This window comes from Hyperoodon ampullatus, assembly GCF_949752795.1.
Source record: "Hyperoodon ampullatus genome assembly, chromosome: 7".
NCBI classification, from domain to species: Eukaryota; Metazoa; Chordata; class Mammalia; order Artiodactyla; family Ziphiidae; genus Hyperoodon; species Hyperoodon ampullatus.
Window position 1 is genome coordinate 15,397,213 of NC_136920.1, and position 20,897 is coordinate 15,418,109.

Sequence of the window (20,897 nt, forward strand, 5' to 3'; positions counted from 1 at the left end):
TCAGTCCATGGTACTTCGTTATGCAAGCCCAAGGAAACTAATACAGAATGGGAGTGAAGAATAAAGATCAAAGAAAATAAATTTTAAAACAAGAGGGACCTTACATAGATCAATGATAAAATAAGGAATATAGTTAGCTCAGTCTTGAGATTAGTACACAACACACACACACACACATATGTTTTGGAACATATATAAGATAATATAATATGAAACGGTTAAAAGAATGGCACTATGGGTTCCAGTCCAAGATGATGACAAAGGAAGTTCCTGAACTCACTTCCTCCCATGAACACACCATATCTACAACTACACATGGAACAATTCCCTCTGAAAGAAATCCAAAGACCAGCTGAGTGACCCCTACACACTGAGTGAACAAGGAAAAACCCACACTGAAATGGGTACGAAAGGCTGAGACACACTCTCACCATAAACCATTTTCCTAGCACAGGGACAAGCAATCAGGAGAGAACTCCCAACTCCCAGCTTCTCTCTGAGGAGTGAAGATTCTGGACCCAAAATCTAGCATCCCAACTTTTAAGAATTCCACCTTAGGAAGGTACCCCAAAACACCTAGCTCCAAAAGCCAACTGGGCTTGTACCCACGAGACCCGCAAAACCTTAGCAAACAAAAAAGTAGTTCTTAACAGGCACATGAGTATTTGCTGTGGCTACCCTACCTGGACTCAGTGCTGAGGGAGCAAACAAAAGACTCCCATCTCCCAGTCTTTCCCTGAAAGAGGCTTATTTGCATAGTTTGAAAGCTGTTGCCTTAGGGTCCAGCTTTCAATCAGCCTGCTTCTAAGTGCTGACTCTGGGACATTGACTGGTCTTGGCAAACCCTCAGCTACTGGGAGCCACTAAGAACTAAGAAGGCAACTTGGACAATCACAAACTTTTGAGAGAAAACCAAAAGCTCAGGCCATGCTGAAAATAAATTTCACCTCCTACAAAGACCACTCCATCAAGACTGGAAGAGGTGCTATTTTATCTAATGCATAGAAACTAACACAAAGAGTCAAGGAAAATGAACAGAGGAATATGTTCCTAACAAAAGAACAAGATAAACTTTCAGAAACAGACTTTAATGAAATGGAGATAAATTACCTGATAAAGAGTTCAAAATATTTGTCATAAAGATCCTCACTGAGGTCAGGAGAACAATACATGAACAAAGTGAAAATTTCAGCAAAAAGATGGAAAACCTAGAAACTACCAAACAGAAATCACAGAGCAGAAGACTACAATAATTAAACTGCAAGATTCAGTAGGGTGGTTCAACATTAGACTAGATAAAGCAGAAGAAAAAAGAATCTGTGAACTCAAAGACAGGGCAGCAGAATTCATTCAATCAGAAGAGCAAGGAGAAAAAAAATAGAGGAAAAGAGTGAAGACAGTGTAAAGGACTTATGGAACACCATCAAGCAGACCAATGTTTGCATTATAGTGGTCCTAGACAGAGAAGATAAAGAGAGAAAGTAGCAGAAAGCTTATTCAAAGAAATAATGGGACAGGGAGATAAGATCTGTGCTTTGTGACCCCCTGGAGGGGTGGGATAGGGAGGGTGGGAGGGAGGGAGACGCAAAAGGGAAGGGATATGGGAACAGATGTATATGTATAACTGATTCACTTTGTTATGGGGCAGAAACTAACACACCATTGTGAAGCAATTATACTCCAATAAAGTTGTAAAAAAAAAAAAAAGAAAAAGAAATAATGGGGAGTCCCCCAGTGGTCCAGTGATTAGGACCCCACACTTCCACTGCAGGGGGCATGGGTTCAATCCCTGTTCGGGGAACTAAGACCCCACATGCTGTGCAGCACGTCCAAAAAAATAATTAATTTTAAAAATCGTTTTTAATTTTTAAAAAGAAATAATGGTTGAAAACTTCCCTAACCTGGAGAAAGAAACAGACATCCAGATCCAAGAACCCCAGAGAGTTCCAAATAACATGAGTACAAAGAGACTCACATCAAGACATATTATCATTAAACTGGCAAAAGTTAAAGTCAAGGAGAGAATCTTTAAAAGTAGCAAGAGAGGGCTTACCTGGTGGCACAGTGGTTAAGAATCCACCTGCCAATGCAGGGGACATGGGTTCAAGCCCTGGTCCAGGAAGATCCCACATGCCACAGAGCAACTAAGCCTGTGTGCCACAACTACTGAGCCTGCTCTCTAGAGCCTGCGTGCCACAACTACTGAGCCCGTGTGCTACAATTACTGAAGCCCATGTCCCTAGAGCCCATGCCCCACAACAAGAGAAACCACCACAATGAGAAGCCCGTGCACCACAACAAAGAGTAGTCCCTGCTCACCACAACTAGAGAAAGTCTGAGCGCAGCAACAGAGACCCAACACAGCCAGAAATAAATAAATGAATAAATAAATAAACTTATTTATTTTTTATTTATTTTTATTTTTTTTTAAAAATGCAGCAAGAGAAAAACAACTTCTTATGTACAAGGGAACCCCAATAAGACTATCAGCAGATTTTTCAGCAGAAACTTTGCAGGCCTAAAGGAAGCGACATGATATATTCAAAGTGCCAAAGGAAAAAAACAATGCCACCCAAGAATACTTTACCCAGCAAAGTTGTCTTACACAACGAAAGGAGAGATGAAGAATTTTCCAGACAAGCAAAAGTTGAAGGAATTGATCACCACTAGACCAGCCCTATAAGAAATGTTAAAGGAAATTCTTCAAGCTCAAGTGAAAGGACTCTAATTAGTAATAGCAAAGCATATGAAAATATAAATCTCACTGATAAAGGTAAATATATAGTTAAATTCAGAATACTCCAATGTTGTAACAGTAGTGAGTAAATCACTTATAACTCTAGTATGATGGCTCAAAAATAAAAGTATTAAAAATAACTATAACTACAATAATTTGTTAACAGACACACATGGTAAAAAGATGTAAATTGTGATATCAAAAACATAAATGGAGGGGAGTAGTAAAAACGTAGAGCTTTAGTATGCATTTGAACTTAAGTTGTTATCAGCTTAAAATAGACTATTATAGGGCTTCCCTGGTGGCGCAGTGGTTGAGAGTCCGCCTGCCGATGCAGGGGACACGGGTTCGTGCCCCGGTCCGGGAGGATCCCACATGCCGTGGAGCGGCTGGGCCCGTGAGCCATGGCCGCTGAGCCTGCGCGTCCGGAGCCTGCGCGTCCGGAGCCTGTGCTCCACAACGGGAGAGGCCACGACAGTGAGAGGCACGCGTACCACAAAAAAAATAAAATAAAAATAAATAAATAAAATAAAATAATATAGACTATTATAAATATGTTTTATGTACGCCTCAAGGTAAACACAAAGCAAAAAGCTATAGCAGATACACAAAAGATAAAAAAGAATGGAATCTAGGCATACCACTACAGAAAATCATCAAATCACACAGGAAGAGAGCAAGAGAAGAAGAAAGAAACACAGGAATTATACACAGCCAGAAAATGATTAACAAAATGGCAATAGTAAGTCCATACCAATTAATAACTACTTTAAATGTGAATGAACAAAATTCTCCAATCAAAGGACATAGAGTGGCTCAGTGAATTAAAAAAACAAGACCCAACTATATGCAACCTGTATACAGGTTGCAACTATATGCAACCTGTATCCTTCAACTTTAAGGCCTAGACTGAAAGTGAAGGGATGGAAATAGATATTCCAGGCAAATGGAAACCAAAAGAGGAGCAGGGGTTGCTATTCTTGTATCAGAAAAAAGTAGACTTTAAGTCAAAGAAGGTAACAAGAGAAAAAGCACATCATGATATAGTAATAAAGAGGTTAATATGTGGAATCTAAAATAAAAGGTCAAACTCAGAAACAGTGTAGAAAAGCTGTTTCCAGGCACTGGGGGTGGGGAGGGGAATAGGGAGAGGTTGGTAAAAAACTTTCAGCTATAAGATGAATAAGGTCTGACGATTTAATGTATAGCATGGTGATTATTGTTGACAACATCATATTGTATAATTGACATTCACTAAGAGAGTAGGACTTAAATGTTCTCACCAAAAAGAAAACAAAAAATAAGATAAATATGTGAGTTTGCAGGGGGATGGATGTGTCAGTTAACTAGATGGGGGAATCCTTTTATAATGTATATGTATGTCAAATCACCACCATGTACACTTTAATTATCTTACAGTTTTATTTGTCAATCATATCTCAGTAAAGCTGAAATAAAAAAATAAAATAAAAAATAGAAAAAAAAAAAGAATGGTGCTATGGACTGAATTTTGTCTGCCAAAATTTCATATGTTGAAGCCCTAATCCCTAATGTGCTGGTATTTTGAGATGGAGCCTTTGAGAGGTAATTAGAGTTAGAGGAGGTCATGAGGGTAGAATCCTCATGATGGGATTAGCAGCTTTAGAAGAAGAAGAATAGCTCGCTCGCGCTCTCTCTCTCTCTCTCTCTCTCTCTCTCTCTCTCTCTCCCATATCAGGACACAGCCAGAAGGCAACCTCTGAAAGCCAGGAAGAGTGACCTCACCAGGGAACCAAATCCACCAGCACCTTGATCTTGGCTTTCTAGCCTCCAGAACTATGAGAAATAAATTCCTGTTGTTTGAGCCACCCAGTCTGATATTTTGCTATGGCAACTAGACCTAATACAGATGAGTACATCTACCTACACTGATATTGAAAGAGCTCCAAAATATTTAATTTTTTTAAAAAGTTGAAAAGCAGTATGTGTAATATAATAGCATAGATGTAAACAAAACAAAAAGTGTTGATCAAATTCATGTGTTCTCAACTCTTTCCACTAACGCTCCACAACTCCAATGCTGGCCTCTTCACATTTAATAGAAAAAGTTCTCCGCTGCTACAATGATCATCAAAGGAAGAAAAAGAGCCAATTATTTTTCTGTTCTGTGAGTTGGATGATCAGTTAGTCCTCCACTTCCTGAAGGCCACACTCGGGCTTTATGGCACAATGACACCGCAGGTGACTAATTATGCCCTCAGGAGCTGAGGCAAAGAGTTAGGAAAAGTTTGCAAAGCAGCAAATTAGTGCCCTCCCTTGGGGGTTCTTCAGAGCTAAGAATTTCTTTCACCTCGATTCCCCAGGAGCTTCAGGTAAGTAATTAAAGGCATGATTGGATGCTACAAGAATACATCCCCACTAAATGTGCCGGTCGCTAATGAGCTCACAGTTCCCAACTCCTGTAACCATACTGTGGACAAAACCCAGGACACAGCATCTCCCGGTATCCCTGTTAGGTCCACAAAACCATACATTTTAGAAGCAGCTGGGTCACGATGCCAATGTAGGAGGACAGAAGCCATTTCTTTCCTGTCTACCCCTTCCCCAGACAGGTGGCTCTGGAAGGAAGGAGGAGACCACCATTTATGGAATACCTACTAGGTGCCGGCACTGGGCTGAGCACTTTATCCATTGGTCAGACCAATATGGCACCGAACGCCAGTGCTCACCAAGATCCACAGCTCTCTTCTGCCAGGGTACATGGCCAAATGCTATTCCCCCACCAATGGAAGGTGGGTGAAAGTGATATATGTCACTTACAAACCTGGCCTGTAGAAACCTCCCACCCACTGTCTTCCACTTTCTCTTCCTCATCTGCTACCTGGATGGTGGCACTCTGGATGACCTTGACAGGTTTGGGTTAAAGGTGGTGAAGCCTGTACTAGCCTAGGTCCTTGAATGGTGCCAGCCACATTAAACTGTGACATAGGTATTAAACCACTGAGATCTGGGAGTTGTTTTTTATAAAACCAGTTAGCTTACCCAACTCAGCCAATCTATTTCACCATCTGGAAAATACAAATTAAATCACATCTTTTATTTACCCAACGAATGGCTCGAGGCTACCTCTGCCTTATTAGCAGAAGTCTTTTATCTCTCACATAATGCTGGACCCCGTCTCAAACCAAAGTGTCCAAGAACACTCAGGCCAAAGGACTCCTGCTTCCAAAGGCCATGCAGGGAGGAAGAACTAAAACTCTGACCAGGCGTTGTCTTTGGTAATAGCCATGTAACTGGTCCTGCCTAATCTGAAGGGTGTGTGCTGACCGCTGCATTGCGGCTGCAGGTCTGGAGCCCTGCCATGCCATAGTGTGACTCCATCCTTCAGCTCCAAGGTTACAGTTATCTTTGTCCACTGCCACATGCTCAGCTAGTGCTCCCCAAAACACAATGGACTAGGATGGCTGGACCGAGAGGGGCTTCCAGCCCCAGGCACGTGCTGCACAAAACCAAGCACAAAACCCAAACCCCAGTGCTGAACCTACTTCACCAACACAGGTCCCCCTTCCCCTCATGGTGGGCTCCCTCTTGGTGCTTTTAATATTCTTTTATGCTTATGGTCAATGTCACCCTGAACCACCAAAACAGGTTTCCTTAACTGCAAATCTCAGAGACCAAAAGTTGGGGGAGGGGCCAACCCTTTCCTTCCCAGAAAGCCCCTTGAGCAGTTTGTATGAAAATTGTGCAAACCAAGGGGAGAAGCAAGTTTTGCTTTGCCTCAGGAAAATGTAATAATAATAAGTGCCTATACACACTACATCTGCATACTTAATCAGGGCACTCAATTAACTTAGAACAAAGACATCTACTCCAAGGAAACCTTCTGCCTCTACCTACCTGAAGAAGCAGCATCTGGAATTTTGCACACATTATGTTACTTGAAGCTGTGAGTAAATACTACTCTTCTCATTTTACAGATGAAGAGGTTCAAAGATGTGGAGTGGCTTGTCTGCAGTATCATAACTAGTAGGTGGTCAGCTAGGACACAAATCAGGTCCATCTGACTCCAAAGCCTAAAGCAGTGTCTGAGGATCAGGAAGCTGGGAGTGGCTTAGCTGGGTAGTTCTGGCTCAAGGTCTCCTAGGAGGTTGCAAACAAGCTATTGGCTTGGGGCTGCAGTCATCTGAGGATTGACTGGGGTTGGAGACTCTGCTTCCAAGATCACTTGGCTGCTGGCAGGAGGTTCAGTTCCTCACCACGTGGGCCTCTTGTAGGGTTGGTTGTTCATGAGAGACAGAGACAGACAGACAGAAAAGCTGCAGAGTCTTTTACAACTTAATCTTGGAAGTAACATACCATCACTTCTGCCGAATTCTATTGGTCACACAGACCACAATGTGGGAGAGGAAAACGGTGGGTTGGATACCAAGTAGTATTGGGGGCCATCTTGTTGGTGGGAAGACCACATGGGATTTTTTTTTCCTTCTTTTTCATATCTAAATTTCCTAAATTTTTTTACCATAGACATATATGCTAAATTATAAGGAAAAAAGCTACTGGCTGCTGGAAAGGGTGCTTGCTTAGCCCTGCTGTTGATTTTTAAGCATCTCCTATCAACCTCTGAGTTCCTTTTCTTTTTTTTTATCATCATCATCAGTAACTTTTATTTGTTTGTAAATTATATCAGTTGACAAACTACATATTGAGGAAATCTACCTTTGGTCATGACTGAAAGATAAAGACCAAAAGATACTAGGAAATATCCAGTTAAACTATATCTTCTTTCCACCAAATCTCCTCTTTGACATTGTCAAAATGACCTTTTCAACCAACTTTGTCACAAATTTCACAAGGGTATATTAACAATAATTACAAGACTGTAAAGAAAGATTGATATGGAGTTGGGTATGGGAAGTGATCAGGTCGGGACCCATGCCTTAGCAGGGGGACACAGAAGAGGAGGGGGATATCACAGTCTTGCAGATCCTCCCTGGGGAGTGAGGGTTCTACCCACATATTGGACACGGAAGATGAGTGCCCTTAGCTGATTTTTTTTTAACATCTTTATTGGAGTATAATTGCTTTAAAATGGTGTGTTAGTTTCTGCTTTATAGCAAAGTGAATCAGTTATACATATCCATATGTTCCCATATCTCTTCCCTCTTGCGTCTCCCTCCCTCCCACCTTCCCTATCCCACCCCTCTAGGTGGTCACAAACCACCGAGCTGATCTCCCTGTGCTATGCAGCTGCTTCCCACTAGCTATCTATTTTACGTTTGGTAGTGTATATATGTCCATGCCACTCTCTCGCTTTGTCCCAGCTTACCCTTCCCCCTCCCCATATCCTCAAGTCCATTCTCAAGTAGGTCTGTGTCTTTATTCCCATCTTACCCCTAGGTTCTTCATGACCTTTTTTTTTTTTCTTAGATTCCACATATATGTGTTAGCTGATTTTAAAACCAGTGGGACTTACAGGAGGGCTGTAAGAAACCACGACTTCATTCGTAAAGAGCATGCACATATGCTTGCTTACTCCTGGGAACAGCACAGAGAAAGCAGGTTGAAAACTGCCTGGGGCTCTGGCTGGTTTCTCACGACTGCTCCAGTATGCAGCCCAACACACACTAGGAGGCCACTGTAGCCACTCTCCTCCACGTGCTGTTCTTCACTAGGGTGGAAGTGCCATGGCCAAGGAGTGTGCACGCACTTGGAATGGAACCAGCTCAGACCTGATCTTCAGGGTTTCTGCTCCAACACCTTGGGCCCTACCTGCACCCCCGATGGAGTGTGACTGCCAGTGAGCACCCGAGAACTCCTGGCTCACACCTGGCTCTGACTCTAGCTCCTCCACCTCCAGCCCAGCTTCCCACCAAGGTGGTAGCTGCTAGCACACCCTCGGGGACGATATGACCCATGCTCGCTTCAGATCCAGCTCTCTGATTTCCTTTTCCAATCTTCTTTTCCTCCATTGCCCTCTCACAGCCTGACCAAGGGTTGCTTTCTCAGCACAGTCCTCTGGCGCCATCTAATGGCGGAATCCAGAATCACTGCTGTCAGCTGACAGCTGCGAACGCGTGAGTCCAAAGGCCTCAGCTGCCTGCAGGAAAGCGAGATAGATAGGATATAACCATCGTTTTGGGGGTAAAGCCTAGGGTCTCGTGTTTTTCTTCAGAGGGCCCAGGGATCCTCCACATTCATCCGCGAAGGGAGCTGTGGGATGCCAGAAGGGATGGAAGGGCTGTAAGAACTTTGAGGACCAGGGCTAATCCTCTTTTCTCCCTGCTTCCTCCTTCTGCTTCCCCAGATGCCGACCAGGCCTTCCACCCTGGCAGAGCCACGCTCAGCCAGGAGCAACAAGGTGGGCCCCTGTTTCCTCCAGCTGAACAGCTCAGAATCTAATATCCAGAAATGTAACTTTCACTTTTAACAAACTGCAGCTGAAGGCACTCCAAAAAGGCTTGTGCTCATTTTAAAGAACTTTGTAAAGCTGGACAAATATATTTTGAAATATGTTGTAGCTTATTTTTTTGAGTCAAGGATAAAAATGCTGAAGTTTTAATTAGTCTCAACAAGTACTCCATACAAATTGGGGAAAATTAGAAAGTTTAGGAAAGTGAAAATAGAAGCCACTCATAACCCCACCATTACATTATTCTGGAGTTGTCTTTCTTGTCTTCTTATGTGCTTACCTAATTGTTTACTAGAATTATTTTCTTATAGTTCTATAAATTGTTTTTGTCACTTCAGCTTTACATGTTATAACAGCCCAGGTGATCACTTGATTTTTATTTCCCACTGTAGCTGAGCAGGACCCTATGGAGCTTTCCTAGGTCAGACCTCCCCCACTCCCCCCGCACCCATCCATGTCCTCTGCATGCCTCTTGTCTGTAGAAAAACGCTACCCAAAGAATAAATTTAATCAGAAAAGTGAGAAAATGCAGAAGCAAAGAAAAACAGCCAAACAAGACAAAATAATGACAGTTTAGCCATTAAACAAAGTCAAAGACATATAACTCCTCCTCAAGGGATGTAGAGAATATTCTGAGCCATATCCTTTGAGTTGTTTTGCAGATATTAAAACCCCCACCTGGTAAACGAAGTTAACTACATGATGCCCAGACTGTAGCCATGACATTAGAGCTCCATCTGCACAACTCCAAGAACTGGCCTCAAGGAAATGGGAACAAACCAGCCCTGGAACTGAAGATTAACTGTATTTAAAACAATCAAGATGACATTGATCAAACTGCCATATGACCAATTTCAAGATGATTGTCAGAGCTGACTGTACTGTTCTGCACGTAGGCCCCCCATCCCCTGCCTATACACCCTGGAAACTCCCCGTTAAAAGCTCTTACCCCCAGTCAGCAACAGGGAGTTGGTTCTTTGGGACACAAGTCCACCTTCTACCCAGCATTGCCAGCTTCCTCAATAAAACTGTCTTTCCTCTTACCCAGCACCTATTTCTCAGTATTGGATTCTTGAGGGATGAGCAGCTGAACCTGAGTTCAGTAACACCATGATACCTCAGTTTCTAGGCTATACCTGGGTATTCTTTACCAAATTAAGTGCTAAAAGAAGGCAACACTTGAATGCTGGCCCGTTTTGCAGTTTAGCCTGGTTTTGGAATAGTATCCAGCTAACAACAGGTCACTGATAGAATGTGAAGGTTGCTTGTACCTTCCTGCCTGGACCAAACCAATAGTATATGCATAAAGTTCTGGGACAAGTTTGGCCTGAATTAAAGCATGAAGAATGTGGATTTGTTCCCCCAGCCCAGAAAGAAGCCTAGCAGAGGGCCTTCCCTGGTGGTACAGTGGTTAAGACTCCACGCCTCCACTGCAGGGGGGCACGGGTTTGATCCCTGGTCAGGGAACTAAGATCCTGCGTGCCACGTAGTGTGGCCAAAAAAAAAAAGAAAGCCCAGCGTAACTAACTATAACATAATCTTTAGTGAAGGCCTCTAGGATAGAGATGTAGGCAGATCCTTACTGTTTTCTCTCACATGTTAGATACCTCCAGGTTCTGTTCCTAATTGCCTGTGCTAAGAAACTGACTACATTTTAAACAAAATCATCTACTGTTGAAAGAGATGACTAAGAACCAAACTTTGGAGTTGATTCAAATTCCAGTTCTGCCTATTACTAGCTATGGGGCTGTGTTTTAGTTAGTAATTGCCACAAAAATGCCACATAACAAATGACCCCAAAGTCATAGATTCTCATGGAATAAATTATCCTCATGGATCACCTAGGAGCCAGCTGACCTAGACAGGGCTGGGCCATGTAGCTCTGCTCCAAGGTAGAGTCTCGGCGGGCTTGGCTGGGCATCTCTATTCATTCTGGGGCCCAGGCTCATGGAGCAGCTGCCCAGGGGAGGTTATTTTCATGGCAGTGAAGAGGGAAAACAAAATCAGGCAAAATCTCATATGGACTAGATTTGGAATGAGTACTTCTGTTCACATCTATGGGCCAAAGCAAATTGCAGAGCGGCCTTGTCTTAAGTCCAAAACAAAGGAGAGGGAATGCATCAGGCCACCATCATCACATGTCTCAGATCCACCCATCTCTCCAAATTCACTGCCACTTCCCTCACAAGTGACCATCAACTATTTCCAAAACCATTCCTAAGGCAGAGCCTCTAACAGGCTCCCCTGTTTCCAGGCTCCCCTCCTACAACCCATTCTCCGTGCAGTGACCGGCACATCAGCATACTCTGTTGTGGAAACTCTGATGGCCTCCCATGGCTCGTAGGCTAACTTCCTATCTCCCGACATGGCTCACGCAGCCCAACTCACTCCCGACTGTCTCCAGCTTCATATTGTGCCCTTAGCTTCCTCACCAGCAAGGCCCTAAAGACCACAGCCTTCTCACTGCTCTTCAGAAGTGCCAGCTTCATTCCTGCCCCAGGGTCTTGGCACGCTGCCCCTCCTGTCCACTCCCTCCGGGGCTGGCCTCTCACTCCAGCTGCAGTGTGTCGATAGATACGGGTTCGATTCCTTCTTAATTTCCTGTCTCTCCCATAGGCCATTAAATTCCACAAGGACAGGGATCATGCCTGTTTTGTTCACAAATGTACACACCGAGGGCCCACTGCCAGCCTGTAGGACATGATCAATACAAATTTAAGTCGATAAATAAATAGGTACACTTACTGGGTGTTTAATATATCCCAGGCAATACACTGAATGTCTCAGCATGTTACAGCATCAAAAGTATAACCACACTCCTACCCGCCATCTTCTTTCTTCCTGAACTTACCCTCAAGGCCCCTCTCTGCTGGGACATGAAGATGGGCCCTGGGAACTTCCCAGTTGAACTTGTAATGGTCAGATGACCATTCAAAACACTTGTGGGAAGATGCCCTCCTAGGGAACTGAGTCTCTAAACTTCCTCAGCTTTAACAAAAAGACATCCACCAGCACCCAACTCCTCTCAGGCACTCAGGGCTGTGTATTCAACAAGCCACAGATGCTGCATTCCAGACACCTCGGGCAAACTTCAGCTCTCTGTCACCCTACTGCTTATCATCTTTTTTGTTTTGTTTTTTTAAGAGAATGCACATATGGTGACCAGGGGGGAAGGGCGGGGGGGAAGATAGTTAGGGAGTTTGGGATTGACATGTACACACTGCTATATTTTAAATGGATAACCAACAAGGACCTATTGTATAGCACAGGGAACTCTGCTCAATACCTAAATGGGAAAAGAATTTGAAAAAGAATAGATACTTGTATATGTAAAACTGAATCCCTTTGCTGTACACCTGAAACTAACACAACATTGTTAATCAACTGTACTCCAATATAAAATAAAAAGTTTGTTTTTTAAAGATGCTTATCAAAAGTAGAAAAGTTCTAGGCTTCCCTGGTGGCGCAGTGGTTGAGAGTCTGCCTGCTGATGCAGGGGACACGGGTTCGTGCCCCGGTCCAGGAAGATCCCACATGCCACGGAGCCGCTGGGCCCGTGAGCCGTGGCCACTGAGCCTGCATGTCCGGAGCCTGTGCTCCGCAACGGGAGAGGCCACAGCAGTGAGAGGCCCACGTACTGCAAAAAAAAAAAAAAGTAGAAAAGTTCTGTGATTTCCACTCAGTCAGTTTGGGCAGGGGGAGAGCTAAAGCTCAGGCCTCCAGCCTTCTGGACCTGCACCATCCTTCCTACCACCATGTATCTGGAAGCATCTCTTTAAAAGCAAAATATTTCTATCCTCAATGAGGCAAGTAATCATGTCTGGAATAATTCCACTGTCATATGCTCCAGATCTGTGCTTTTTGCCTAATCAGGAAAGTAATTACAGCAAGGGATCTCGGGCAGACCTGGACATACTATGGGAATCCATGCCTGGAAAACTGACCTGATTTCACCCAGTATTTCAAATAAACAACTCAGGAATGTGCTGGAATTGTCAGTAGTTATTTTGACTTGGCAAGCAGGCCAGCATTTAGCTGTAGTCTCCAGATGGCTGGGACAGGGGAGGAGGAGGAGAAATGAGAAAGAAAGGGAAGAGGTGGGGAAGGAGAGAAAGGGATTGAGAGGGTGCGATCAGCGAAAAGGGAAATGAAAGATCTGACAGGACCCCGCGTGCTCTGCCCGATGGCAATGACCACTGAGGACCTAGTGGGACCTGGAGGCCCCGGGCAAACGTGTCTCCCGCTGAACGTGCTACAGTGTGGCCTGTTCTGTGCAAGAAAGTATACCCTTTACTCCCACTAACCAGTCAAGGGTCTGGTGGTGTCCTTCCTTCCATCCTATTGTGGTCACTCACCCTTGTGACCGCCGTGCAGTTTCCATGCAAAGAAAATAGAGAAGGCAAATTGTGCATATATATGTCTGTGTGTAAGTTTACTTACGTATACACACACACACACACACACACACACACACATCTTAAAGGTGAGATGGTTTTAATCAACCAGGCTTACAATCCTAGGGCTCTTCCCTGCCAGGGTCATCAGGCACAACCTCACCTCACCTCACCTCACCCCTCCCTGCACGCCCTCAGCCTGAAGCCCTCACCATCCTCCAAGAGGGCACATTCACCCCCTGCCTCCTCCCTTATATCCTCCACTAAAATCCTGCTTAAGACTTGGCTCACATGCCACCACCTCTTATGCTCCTGGGACCCCTGTCGCCTGTTCCTTTATCGCCTCCAGTATTTCTTGGGGTTTGTTGTGCATTTGCATCACATGTGTCCCTGGCCCCTCCCTCTAGACTGTCCACTTCTTATGGGCAGGACTTGTGCTGCGTTCACCCTTTGTGTCCCTGATGGACCCGAGGAGTGGGCACTGCCACCGTCCAAACAGTAAATAAGTCAGGGGTTGAGGGGAGAGTGTGTTGCGACACTTTCTCCTTGACACCATGTAGCTGCACTGCCTTATGTGTGAAAACCAGTTGGTGCATCTGGGTGTGAAATGTTATTTTTCTCCATATTTTCATCATCTAACATACTAAAGATTTTATTTACGTATGTTGTTTGTCTGCCTCCTCTTACCAGGATGTAAGTTCCATGAGGGCAGAGATTTCTGTCCATTTTATTCACAGTAGAACCCTCAGTCACCAAGGTATAGTGGCTGGTGTATAGTAGGTACTCAGTACATCACTGTTGAATGGATTACTTTGTTTCGGGCAAGAGGAATAAGAGAGATTTTAGAATCATCTCAGTCTACTTAGAGTTTGCATCAGGCATAAGGGAGCGAGATGAAAAAGTACCCAAACTGCCACAGTCTCCCAGCAATTCTGAGATTCCCCAAATCCATCAACCAGAAAACCCTCTAAAAATTCTGGAGGCTTGCCTAAGGCATATAAGCCACCCCCAAATGGGTGTCTGTCCATCTGCAGACCCACATCTGACCCTCTGTGAGCACAGGCAGCCACACCTTAGCTGCACACTCACTTCCCCCAGGTCTCCACTTCATCACCCTCCATGTGTGTTTTGGGCTGAATTAAGTGCCCCCAAAGTTCAATATGTTAAACTCCTAATGCCCAGTACCTCTGAATGCAACTGTATTTGGAGAAGACAGACTCTTTCAAGAGGTTAAGTAAGGTAAAATGAGGTCATTGGAGTGCGCTGTAATCCATTGTGACTGCTGTCCTTATAAGAAGAGATTAGGACACACAGAGGGACGACCATGTGAAGACAAAGGGGGAGATGGCCGTCCACCAGCCAAGGAGAGAGGCCTCAGAGGAAACCAACCTGCTGACACCTTGATTTCAGACTTCTAACCTCCAGAACTGTGAGATGATAAATTTCTGTTGTTTAAGCCCCCCAGTCTGTTGTACTTTGTTACAGCAGCCCTAGCAAACCAAAATGATGTGGGAAAGTCCCAAGGGAAACGTGTTTTTGTTAAGGATGCCCCAGCTGAATGCAGGAAACTAAACCGCTAGATAAGTGAAATGAAGTGGACATAAAGCAAGGAGGGGGAGAGTCAAACAGAGGCATAATGTGTTGACATTTTTTATATTTGGTATTTATGTCTTTTAAAAAAATTTTTTTTCAGGCCATTTTTTTCCTTAAAAAACAAACCAAAAAAAGAGCAACCAACAGCAATACTCTGTACAAGTATAACAAACATTAGAAATATGCATCATTCCAAAATAGTTACAAGAAAATTACAGTTTTAGAGTCCACATCAACATATCCTATTCATAGGTGTCCCCAAGGGAAAAAAAGCTACAGTATGTTAAATACTCGACTGCTACACATAGTCTGAAAACTCAGAACTTGGACTTTGGAGGCAAATCAACATCAGTCACCAAGACTTGTTTATTAGCTCAGCAAGTGCAATCAAGCATTTCAAAAGAAAACCAGGCTTTTTCATCCCAGATGAAAAGCGAACAAGAATCATCTGCATAGTTGGCCCCAACCCCAGGAGCCTATGACTTGGTGATGCCCAAATCCAGTGGAGTCAATTATGCCAAAATCTAATGGTTGTTACATGGCCACAGGGAACAGACCCAAATGTCACTTCCTACTGGTGCCAATCATCACAAGATTTAACTTTGCAGACAAAACGTCCTTGCTCTTGGGAGAAGATATCAATGGCCCAAATCCCCCAAACTAACTCATCCCATCCTGGCTGGTTTTCTGTATGCAACTGTCAAATACTAAGCAAGGGCGATCACACCATCCCCACGATTCCACTGGACTCCTCACAGTTTGGTCCATTATCCACTGTTCCATTGTTCCTGGAAGGGCTGGGGGCAGGAACTCAAAAGCACTTTCTCTTTTCTGGGGCCAACCCCCAGCCCGGGTGTCCTTTATATTTACACATTAATCTTCCCTTTTCACTGTGCTATAAATACCCTCACCAACCCCCCCCCACCCTTGGCCCATCGCCAGGTCTCTTCAGGATGCAGAGAAGCATCGTGACCTTCGTGTGACCTGCCCATTTGGAATCCAGGCCTCTCCACCACAAGCCTTCCTCCCAGGATTGGGAATGACGTCTGATCCCAAGATCATCCCAGGCGGAAGGGAGGAAGATTTCTGGGTTTTGCATTTGGACACAATATGTTTATGATTATTGTTGCTTTCATCTTTTAAAGGAATTTTTCTAGTTAAGTCCTTCCCTCCGACTTCTCCACAGCAGCGGCAGTGATGTGGGCAGGGCGTACATCTACATGGGATTTGGTACAGTGGCACCCATCACTGTGGTTTCCTGACAAATTGGAGTGGGAAGGGGTGTGACCCACAGAACTGCTGCCTGAACAGGGACCACTGAAGAAGTTACGGAACCCTCCAAGATCTTGCGTGCAAGGGGTAGCCTTCCAAGTGTGAAGGCTTGGAAGCAGTCGCCCAAACCCAGCTTCACTCAACACCCCGGGACAGCACGGCTTCCCTGATGCAGACCTTCAGAGCCAAAGAGGAGGACCCAGCCTGGCCTGGCCTGGCCAGCCCACTCCTCGAAGGGCCTGATACTGAACAAACTGCTTTCTACCAAAGAGAGCAAAGGATTCAGCAAAAAGTGCAATTTCCATTTGGGAAGTAAGGTTCTCCCAAAACACGACACCATTACCACTTCTCCTTTATTCCTTTCAGTACCTCAAAGGGAGAGGGAGACAAAAGACGTGCAGCACTCGACCTCTGAACCGAATCAAGGGCTTTCTGTAGGCGGTGGTTCCCCCTTCGTGACCCTAAGATACCCAACTGTCCAGTCAGTGATCAAAGTGCCGGTGAGTTAAGGAGCATGGCAGGGTCAGGAGACAGGATCCCACAGATCCACGGTGACCAGGGCACGCCACTCCCGTTTTCAATAGGAGACATCATCCTATGTTTACAGCAGGATTTATGACTGTGGGAAACGGCCACAGGACTCCAGGGACTTGGTCATTCCTTCATAAGACCTTGTACACTTCATTGCCTATTGGAGGAGAAACTCAACACATCTTCAAAATATAACCTGAGCCACAATATAAAATAAAAAGAAACAAATCCTTTCGTGTTAATGCCTTGAGAAGTTTACAGATTATGTACCAATAAAATAAATCCACATAGATTCTGAAATTCTCGGTGGATACACATACCTGAAAGCCAAAAACAACAACGACAAAAATCAATCTACACTTTAAAAAATCAAAGTAATTACAGCAGCAGTATAGTGAAAAGAAGTTTTAAAAATAATAATTACATCTTTGATACAAATTTGAACTTTGTACACCTCAGTTCCAAGGAATGACTGTTTTAAGAGTTTAGTATATATATATACAGCAGATACGGGTATGTGTCACTGCAGATACAGACTAAAGCCAGTAGACTCTACGGAAGGAGGGATTCATCTGACACTGTTTTCACACGGAAGTGTTCGCAGATTGCCACGCTTTTAAAAACATACACACATACACGGACACACAGAGACACATAAAATGCCAACCTGAGTAAAACATTACTAAAAACCTAGAGCATCATGAATCACTAAGTCACATATTGCACCTTTAAATAATCCTTCTTACCACATACAGAAATGAGAAAAAAGATCAAATGGGGACAATAAAAGATTATTGTGTCACTGAAGGGTTCCTCTGCTTCCCCCCGACCTTCCCCCACCCCGAAATTCTCACGGTGATAATTCAGTTTCCACTCTTGCTCAACCAATGGGCAGAAAATGTGGCCATCAGAAGTGTCTTTGGGGAAAAATAGGAGGGGGAAAGGGAAGAAAGAATAGAGCACAAAACAGGGGATGGGGGAAGCTGGGGAGGATCTCCTCTAATCAAATGAGAACAGGAATGTTACTAAGAAGGCTGAACCTCTGATACTAAACTACTGTTTAAATATTCCACATAGTCCAATTATGAGATTCAATACAAAAATAGAGATCTACTGAGTTTTACCTGTGGAAGCATAATTCAGAAAAGGCACATGTTCAAATAGAAAACCCAGGCAGGAGAGGTACCATGTAGCCCTCCCTACATGATAATCATCCACTATTATGTATTTTCCATCAGCTAGATTCCAAGATACAGTAGGTAAAAATAGACCTCTGATACTTAAAATATATTCAACCTAACACAATCCTGGCTTTAGCATGTGAATCATATAAAATAGTCTTTTTTAAAAAGAATGTCTTGTAAAAGAAAAAAAAATCATAGCTCACTTTTCCTGGTGTTCTGTAATTCTCAAGAAAAAAAAAAAGTGAACTCATCCCACTGATAATCAGAAACATAGTTGATTTGCTCACCACCCATCCACAGCCCCTGATAGCCCCAACTTCTCATTTGTCATGTTTCACATGTGCAGCTTCACACTCTCAAATTAGTTCTAACACAACGGAACAAAGAATTAGGATACTAGACATACAAAAACATGTCAACATCGGGGCATTTTCCTTTGCTGTGGGTGTGACGGTCTGGTTAACTCCAGAAAGGTTTTCCTTTGGAATTTAGGCAATGTAACCATTTGTCTTTCCGAATGCGGTCACTGGTGCAAGGTTTTCGTAGATTGTCATTGCAGTTGTGTTCTGGTAGATGAGATCTACTTTCGAGTCCTTCTGGGATCTGATAATATCCAAAACACACTGATTGAGGAAAACATACTGGTCCTGTTAGAAAAAGAAAGAGAGAAAACAAATGAGCACAGGTCCCGAAGATAGGCACCCAAGGTTTTTTTCAAACAGATTACCGCCCTCCAACCCCACCCACCCCACAGCGAACACTCCAAGCTCACGCAGGTCAAGGGGTAATAACATAGTGGTGAAATCTGAAACCACAGACAGCAAGGTTCTCATCATTAATGGTTCTCAATGAGAGCGGCGCACCCCCCGCACCTCCCCGCACCAAGGAAAAGTACCAGAATCTTGGGGAGGGGCAAAGAAGAATGTGGAGGAAATAATGCACTAAAAAGTCCAGCAGGGTTTTCTTGGCTAGGGAGGAGGTGGAGAAAGAGTAAGCTGTGATTCTCAACAGAGGGGGTGGGTTAAAGGGGGATGATCAGGACTGAGTTGGGGATCCCCATCCTGAAGCGGGTGTAGAGACAGGGGTAATGATTGAGGTAGACCTGAAGGTCCCCATGCTTCAGGCAAACACCTCAGAATCTGCAGGTAGCCATTAAAAAGAGGAAGAAAGGGTGTATGCTGAAAGATATCCATAATGCTGTTAGAGGAGAAAAACATCACAGGGCAGCATTACCTACAAAATAAGATCCAATTTTTAAAATATGCTCTGTGTGTGTGTGTATGTGTATACATTTTTTTAACAGAGGTACATAAAGAAGCCTGTAAAGATATATGCAAGCTGTAAACACTAGCTACCTCTAGGGAGTGGAATTGGGGAGGAAAAAGTAAAAGAGAAAAATGTCCTCTGTATAACCCTGTACTGTTAAATTTTTTTGATATGAACAAATTTATATTATTTTCAAAATATTTTAAAAAGGGATGAAAAAATTTGTAAGCAGGTATAAGATTTCTGTGTTTCTCAAAAGCGGATAAAAGATTGAGAACTACGACTCTATATATTAATTACAGCAGAAAATAGAAGATCTTTGTCCCCACCAACGCAGGAAGTGACTTCCGCTCTTCCCACCACAGCCATGCTGCACCACCCCAAAGCCGAACCCAACAGTTTTACATAAATGACACTGTAGATATTAAGCATGCATTTTCCCAATTGGTCACCATCCTCCCGCAGCCATGATGACTGATGTTCTTTGACATTTACAAGGCAGGGTGAGGATATATTGCTGTGTTAAAGCTTAAAGCAGCATTATCCTATTTCGTATCATTAATATTTGATATGTCCATTTCATTAGCTTATTTTAAGAATGGTCAGACCTTCTTAGAAATCAAGTTTAAAAGACCAGTTTTATGAGTTTAAAACCCGGAAGCCAAAGTTCAGAGACTTGCTAAGATTATTTGGTGAGTCAGTGGCAGCAAGTTGAGGAATCCTGATACTGCCTCGGTTTGTAGCTCCATTGCTGCTATCAGGACGACTATGTCCCTGCATCGGATATCGTGGGGTAGTTCAATCCCACATCACTTTAAGGTCTTGAAAGAAATCCACCTCACAGCCAAGAGCCAGAAAGATCTGTAAGGGTGGAATATTTTAACACAAGTGTGTGACATGATGCCATCTTTTAAACACAGACGGGAAGGGGCAATTGTCAGACACAGACATTGGGCTCACCTCTGTTTGCACCATTAAAGGCCTGTGCATTCGAAGGTCGTACACAATCCCGTATACATCCACAGTGTTCTCGTCCTCTATCTGATAGATAAGACGATCGATGGCAATGAAAGTGCCCGTTCTTCCCACCCCAGCACTGAAAAAAAAGGGGAAATGAGCATGTCAGCATGCGTCACCTCGACTGTAAAACTCCTATTTCCCCATTTATACATATATCTTACTCTCCTCCACTATCAGGCTTTGAGGGTCAAGCCCAGGACCGTTACCAACTGGCTCAATTGAAACCTTTCAAGTCAGACTGTACTAGCTTAGAACTGGGGCCCAAGTCCTAAAGTTACTTTCATGTCAAATGCCACAAATAAAACACCCTGCTAGAGCGTCTTGAATCTCAGTCCCATTCAAGTTGCCACTGTATCTAGGATGGCAAGCTTCATCCATTTACTCCCCAGAGGGCAACAAAGTCCCTCCCTTCTTCTGTCCTAAAATCAATTCCTTCAGCTTCAAAGCTAATTTCCTATTGTTCTGGAGGAGAGGGTGGCAAACTTTTTCTGTTAAGGGCCAGAGAGTAAATA

The 20,897-nt window shown here is 43.8% G+C and overlaps 1 protein-coding gene across 1 annotated transcript in view; it reads right to left on the bottom strand.

Annotated features, from left to right (window-relative positions):
- Window positions 1-18,587: 18,587 nt before the first annotated feature.
- PTPRJ (protein tyrosine phosphatase receptor type J) overlaps window positions 18,588-20,897 on the bottom strand; it is a gene marked incomplete at both ends in the record, with an annotated part of 172,380 nt that continues 170,070 nt past the window's right edge. Inside the window, 2 exons of the mRNA XM_079708004.1 lie at window positions 18,588-18,746; window positions 20,326-20,461. Coding sequence (XP_079564130.1) covers window positions 18,588-18,746; window positions 20,326-20,461 — 295 coding nt within the window. The remainder of the gene's footprint in view (window positions 18,747-20,325; window positions 20,462-20,897) is intronic.